Source organism: Elaeis guineensis, chromosome 3 (genome assembly GCF_000442705.2).
Source record: "Elaeis guineensis isolate ETL-2024a chromosome 3, EG11, whole genome shotgun sequence".
In the NCBI taxonomy this organism is placed as follows: domain Eukaryota; kingdom Viridiplantae; phylum Streptophyta; class Magnoliopsida; order Arecales; family Arecaceae; genus Elaeis; species Elaeis guineensis.
This window is the reverse complement of record NC_025995.2, coordinates 25860367-25867276: the sequence shown is the minus strand read 5'-3', so window position 1 is coordinate 25867276 and position 6910 is coordinate 25860367. Positions and strand designations below refer to the sequence as shown.

The 6910-nt window shown below is 37.9% G+C and overlaps 1 protein-coding gene across 1 annotated transcript; it reads left to right on the top strand.

The window, feature by feature from the left end:
• Nucleotides 1-375: 375 nt before the first annotated feature.
• Nucleotides 376-6707, top strand: LOC105036372 (protein argonaute MEL1). Its single transcript, XM_073253741.1, has 22 exons — nt 376-946; nt 1070-1275; nt 1475-1633; nt 1729-1862; nt 1957-2066; nt 2310-2416; nt 2544-2682; nt 2784-2900; nt 3040-3153; nt 3243-3314; nt 3600-3719; nt 3815-3986; nt 4081-4202; nt 4284-4415; nt 4645-4787; nt 4863-4925; nt 5004-5067; nt 5619-5754; nt 5827-5900; nt 6011-6105; nt 6220-6251; nt 6345-6707. The coding sequence occupies exons 1-22, from the start codon at nt 497-499 to the stop codon at nt 6521-6523; spliced, it is 2940 nt and encodes a 979-aa protein (XP_073109842.1). The 5' UTR covers nt 376-496; the 3' UTR covers nt 6524-6707.
• The last annotated feature ends 203 nt before the right edge of the window (nt 6708-6910 follow it).

Sequence of the window (6910 nt, the reverse complement as noted above, 5' to 3'; positions counted from 1 at the left end):
TAATTTCTCTCACTACATATTTTTGTCTAAAAAATTTTTCTCTATATATATATGGATTATAATAATCATCATATATATAGCTAAAAATCCAACTAAACTATAAAATAAATAATAATTATTATTTTATTATAATATTAAAGCAAAAATTTTGATAGAGAGAAGCCTATAATTATTTATATTAAATTTAAAGAAATCTGTCATGATACAACTATCTCTCAAGTTTTTTTTTTCTTTTTAAAGAAAAGAGGATTAATATGGATCTCCACCGTGACAATCAACAAATTTCATAATAATTACTACAGCAAAGTTTGTTATTAAGTTCGAGACACCGCACTAATTGCAGACCGAATCTGACACGGAGAAGTCATCCTCTCTTCCCCTCGATTCCCTATTTATAGTCCCCCGCCGTCCTACCTCCCCCCACAATCCCACTCTCTTCCTTCGCGTCGCTTCTCGTGCTTCTTCTTTGTCTTATCGGCATAGAACTACCACCACTATGTCCGGGTACAGAGGAGGTTACGCCGGAGGTAACTACCCCGGCGGCGGAGACAGCGGAAGGGGTAGAGGCAATGACCGCGGCGGCGGAAGGGCCAGAGGTGGTGACCGCGGTGTTCATAGAGGAAGAAGGGGAAGAGGCGGCGGCCAATGGCAGGAACCAAGGCCATCGAACGCCTCTAGCTCGTCATGGTCACCGGTGATGGAGGACACGAAGCCTATCCCTGCTTTTCCTCTGAATCCCGTTCCAGTGTCCAAGGTGGTGGAGCGCTTTCAAGAACTCGTAATCATGCAAGGGGCGGAGGAGACTACACCAGCCACCACCCCAGAGTCGAGCAAGAGTTTGCGGCTTCCGCGGCGACCGGGCTTTGGTTCCATTGGAAGTTCTTCAATCGTCCACGCTAACCACTTCTTTGTCAAAGTAGCCGACACCGATCTCCACCAGTATCATGTGAGCAGTTGCTTATTTTTCATCATCGTCTCAATCCCCTTTTTCTTGGTTTGGACATTGGATTTTTGATTGTGCTCTGTTTTCTATGGAACTCCACTTTTATTTTCCTTTGATTGTTTTCAGGTTGACATAAGTCCTGAGGTTGCAAAGAGAGAAGTCAACAGAGCTGTGATCTCCGAGCTCGTGACATCATATGGTAAATCTTGTCTAGGGAGCCGAAAGCTGGCATACGATGGGAGGAAGAGCATGTACACGGCAGGAGCTTTGCCTTTCTCCTCCAAGGATTTTGTCATCAAATTGACTGACGGGAACGAACAGGGCAAAATCAGGTTTGCCTCGTGCAAAGCTTCCCCTGTTTTGATATTGTTTCCATCGATTTGTCTCCTTATAGGGATTTGGTTTCTCCATCGCTGTGATGATCTTCTTTTGATCTTATATATGGATTTTAAATTTTTCGCCCAATGTGTACGATTTTTGCACGTCTCAACAACTGTTGTGCATTGTTGGGTGTATTGATTGATGCTGCAGGAGGGAGAGGCAGTTTAAAATTTCAATCAAGTTTGCTGGACGGCCCGACCTGCACCATTTGCGAGAGTTCTTGCGAGGAGGTCTGGGGGATGATGGAAGGGGACCGCAAGAAGTCATCCAAGCTCTCGATGTGGTGCTTAGGGTGCATCCTTCTAAGAAGTGAGCTACCAATTCCCAGGAGCAACTTATATTTCCTACTCTGCTCTTATCACTTTGATAAGTCTTTCTGAGTTGTCTGATTTCTTTTGCCGCAGTTATGTTACTGTGGCAAGGTCTTTCTTCTCTCCAGAATTTGGGGACCGTAGTCCAATTGGTGGTGGCTTGGAATGTTGGAGGGGGTATTACCAGAGTCTTCGCCCCACGCAGATGGGATTATCTTTGAATATTGGTATTGGCTCTTAAAGATGCCTGTGATGTAATCTATTTTATGTTTGTTCTCTTGGTCTTGTGCATTTCTTGAAACAACATATTATCATCTACAGATATTGCTGCAACATCATTTTACAAGGATATGGATGTTGTACACTTCGCAGTGGACCATCTTGGAGTTCGGGATCCTAGGAGTCCCCTTTCTTATTCTGATATTGAAAAAGTATGAGTTTCACTTTACTATTTTTCCTCAACTAAAATTTCCTTCTCTGCATCAATGTTTTTTCTATCTGATTTTGCTTTTCATTTTTTATTTTTGATCACAGATGTATTTTATTTTCTTCACATGCTGAAAAGTTGACTCATACTATGCAGTTTGACTAATGGAAATGTGATTCTCAATTTTAGCTTCTGCAGCACTGTAGTGGTTCTCATGCTTTCTCCCTTTGTGCATCCATAATTGCAGCTGACAAAGGCCCTTAGAGGGTTGAAGATTGAGGTTACACACAGAAAAGATTCACGCCAGCAATTTAGGATTAAAGGGATAACCTCCTTGCCACTGAAAGAGCTCAAGTATTTTCTTTTCCACTCTACTGTACTCTGGTTTTAAGCACTTCCCCGGTTGATATATGTGGTGTTATTAGGAATGAGAGCCGCCTATATGAAAAATAATTAATTATGTAATATTATGCTTGTTCAGGTTTCCTGTTGATGATCAGGGAACAAAGACGACTGTCCTCGATTATTTTAGTGAAAAGTACGATTATAAACTGAAGCTTGTTTTGTGGCCATGTCTGCAAGCTGGCAGTGATAACAAGCCGATATATCTACCCATGGAGGTTATCTCATTTTCTTTAGCTCTTCCTTTGCAGTCGTTGCTGAACATATGATCAGACACAATAAATCTTATATGCTAATAATTTAAGTACTGTGACTGTAGGTCTGCAAAATAGTGCAAGGACAGAGATATTCAAAAAAGTTACACGAAAAGCAAGTAACTGAGATGCTAAGATCAATGTGTCAACGCCCTCAACAAAGGCGGGACAGAATCCTAGAGGTGAAAACATTCTTTTGTTCGCCCATTTTGATAAGCTCCTTAACAATTTTTTATTAGCTATTTCTTCTTATTTCAGATTTCTTTTAGTAATCCAGATTTCTTGTTAAGAATAACTGATGTCCACATTTTGCTGTTGCAGGTGGTGAAATACAACAACAAAAACAGCGAAGAGGATCATGTAGAAGCAGACTTTGGGATCAATATTGCCCAAGATCTTGCCCTAGTTGAAGCCCGTATTCTGCCAACTCCGGTGGTAAATACAGTTGCCTCAAAGGCTAAAACTATATATGCTTTGTTTAAGCACATTGTTACAAATATCTAAGTTCCTATTGCGAATTGCAGCTCAAGTATCATGATTCTGGCATGGAGCAAACTGTTAGGCCAGTGATGGGTCAGTGGAACATGATTAATAAGGTTGATTATCTCCTTGTTCTCAAACTTTGAATATTCTTTTCTTTATTTATCATTAAAAAAATTTCTTTGTTAATCATATTTTCTATGTGAGCACTGTTTTAACTTCACATTCTATAGGCAACTTTGTGATCTGGATTTAGTTAGGAGTATATAAATTCTATAAAAATTTGCATATCATTGATGAGCAAATTGCTTGATCGTGACAGAACATCATCATGGCCCAGCAATGATTTATATGCAAGTAACCATATATCTTTCTCTTAAATCCTGCTTTGATGTGCATAGAAAATGGTAACTGCTGCAAGGATCGACTATTGGACGTGCATAAACTTTTCTTCGCTCCATCACAATGCAGTGTCTCAATTTTGTCGCAGTTTGATGGAGATGTGCTCAACCTGTGGGATGGTACTTGTCTTTTTTTTCTTTTTTCCACATTCAATTATTAATATTAATTGCACTATAATATCAGAATGTAGCTTACTTTGCTATTAACTTTGAAGGTATGCAATCGCAACCCAATAATCGATATTCGGGCAGCTTACTCAGGGACTCTTTTTGATGCTCTGCGAGATGTGCAAAAGTATTCTGATGCAGCACTAGCTCGTCAGGGCATTAAGGGAAAACAACTTCAGTTGCTAATAGTAATTTTACCTGATGCTAATAATATTTATGGTATGCACAAACTGGGACGACTATGAAGTTCTGAAGCTAATTCTGGTCTCAGTTTGTACAAACAGAACACGTATACTGATTTGTATCCTTACAGGAACGATCAAGAGGATATGTGAAACAGAGCTAGGGATAGTATCACAATGCTGCATACAGAAAAACATTTTTAACCCAAAACCACAATATCTTAGTAATCTGGCTTTGAAGATTAATGTTAAGGTATGTGAATATCTGTCTTCATTCTATTTTGGTGGTAAGCACTATTGAAATTTCAACATGCTTTATCTCTTATCTGAATAGGTTGGAGGACGAAATACTATGCTTAAAGACTCCATTAATATTCAACTTGGTCAAAATGTTCCTACCATTTTCTTTGGAGCTGATGTGTCACATCCCCCTCCTGGAGAGGATTCATCTTCTTCGATTGCTGCGGTTTGTATCATTATTGTTTATTATTCTTTACCTTTCATCTCAGTTGGTATGTGCTAATAATGCTTCCTTGCATGCCTACAATAGTTCTGATTTGTTGGAACAGTATGGAAAACGATTTAGCTGCGCAATTTTTATATACGTACTATGTCTTTCTTTTCCAAATATCATCATGTCTGTTGGTTCTGGTATCTTAAAAATGTAATGAATGTGGTTAATTAACGATGTGTAGGTTGTGGCTTCAATGGATTGGCCTGAGGTGTCCAAATACAGATGTCAAATCTCTGCACAGCCACATCAACAAGAAATAATCGAGGACTTGTATAAAGAACAGATGGACCATCAAAAGGGTGTTGTGCATGGAGGGATGATTAGGCAAGTTAAAACTAGTGCTAGCAAAAGCTATAAGACCTGCAATCCTTAATTTTGATGTTCTTTTCTTGCGTCCAGGGAACTTCTCATTGCTTTTCATCATACAACAGGCCAGTGGCCACAATCTATCATATTCTACAGGTTCTTGCCAGTATACTAATGAAATCTTCTCTGCTAGTATAATCTATCATGAAACATCTTTATTTCTTTCATACACAGGGATGGTGTTAGTGAAGGACAGTTCAAGCATGTCTTGCTATATGAATTAATTGCAATTCGGAAGGTAAAGTTCATTGCCCCAGGCTTTGCGGTTTTGTGACTGATATATATTTTCCTAGAACTAGGGAATATATGTAGTTATGCTTTCTTTTCGCATATCCCAGTTGTAATGCAGCAAATTTATGGAAGCAATGGGATCGAACTAGGTAGTGGTGATGGGAGTGGTTATAGAGAGGCAGCGATGTATTCACCATTGGGGTTTACTATAGAAGGGAAGGGGAGAGCTAGAGATAGTGGAGAGACAAACTAGACAGGTTCTAGATATTTTTGAATTCGATGGAGGATGTTGCATGGTTTGTCATGAGATATTAATTTAAGAAACTAAACAGCCTACATATTGTGATGTAATTAAATATGTCTAATTTTGTGAAATGAAGAATTTAGGAGGTTTGCAAGACATATAGGGATATTCATGATATTATATTTTTTTGTTTGCATAAATTAGCTGCCAAGGGAGAGGTTTTGCAGCCATGCATGTATATATGCATAGAATTAAAAATCTGTTGCAGTCATATTAAACTAATTATGTTTCTCTAATTCTTCTTTCCATACAAGGCTTGTTTTTCATTGCACCAAAAGTATATTCCTCGGATAACGTTCGTGGTAGTACAAAAAAGGCATCACACACGCTTGTTTCCAGATGTGCGTGCTAAACCTAATACAATTGATAGAAGTGGGAATATTGCACCTGGTAGGCTATGATGATTAAGATTGATATTTATTTATTTGAAGATAATTATAATTTAAAATTTATTGTGCTCAGGTACGGTGGTGGATAAAAAAATCTGTCACCCAATAGAGTTTGATTTTTACCTCTGTAGTCATGCAGGTATTCAGGTATGTATATTTAATTGGATATTTTATTGCATTTACATTTATGCAATAATATTTGTAGATTCTTTGAGATAATATTTAGTTTCTTTTTTGTTCTTTTAAATTCTATTTAGGGCACAAGCAGGCCGACTCACTATCATGTACTGTGGGATGATAATGGCTTTACGGCTGATGCATTACAAATGTTGACTTACAACCTATGTTATACGTGAGTTTACTTTTTAATGTAATTATTTAAAAAATATAGTAGCTTTATGCAATGTTAATTAGCAGCCTTATATTTAACTTTTCATAGCTAATTTATATTACTTATGTATTGTAGGTATGCTCGATGCACTCGGTCTGTTTCAGTGGGTAAGTTTCTTTCATATTCTTTAAGAACAGGTTAGTAGCCCCACATCTGGTGCAAAATTTATTTCTGATAATTTTGTGTCGATGGTATGCCAGTTCCTCCTGCATACTATGCACATCTAGCTGCTTTCAGAGCAAGATTGTACACTCAAGTTGATGTGTCGGATGGTGGATCATCATCTTCAGCTACAAGAAATACCCGAGAAAGGAGGGTTGAGGTGCGACCCCTTCCTAGCATTAAGGAAAATATGAAGGATGTTATGTTCTTTTGCTGAAAGATGTGGCATGTTTCTACATGGGAATCATTCTCATTCTCCTTTGGAAATATTCTATGAGAGAAATCTAGTGTGTGATTAGCATTAAAAGTTGTTTAGATAACTTGTTATTTTATTAATCATTGATTTCGGCACTTGAAACGTTGCAATAACTTTTAAAGAGTATTTGTTTCTGGAATATCCTTTGCAGTACCCATATGCAAATTTTCTTAAACATGTTTTAGGTTTCTTTTTGTACTATGATAATGTGCGACTAAGAGAGAATTTTGCTGATCCTTATCAAAGTGGGAATTCATAAGCACGGTCTATACAATTCCTCTTCAAAGAAACATTTCATTATGAAAGTTTCTGTTTGCTTATTATTGAATTCTGACTATGCTAGGTTTT

Excerpts from the sequence above, each read along its gene's own strand:
- LOC105036372 (XM_073253741.1), top strand. The coding sequence starts at position 497 with ATGTCCGGGTACAGAGGAGGTTACGCCGGAGGTAACTACCCCGGCGGC. Across the intron at positions 2,901-3,039 it reads GGCGGGACAGAATCCTAGAG|GTGGTGAAATACAACAACAA; the intron begins GTGAAAACATTC and ends TTGCTGTTGCAG. Across the intron at positions 4,416-4,644 it reads CATCTTCTTCGATTGCTGCG|GTTGTGGCTTCAATGGATTG; the intron begins GTTTGTATCATT and ends AACGATGTGTAG.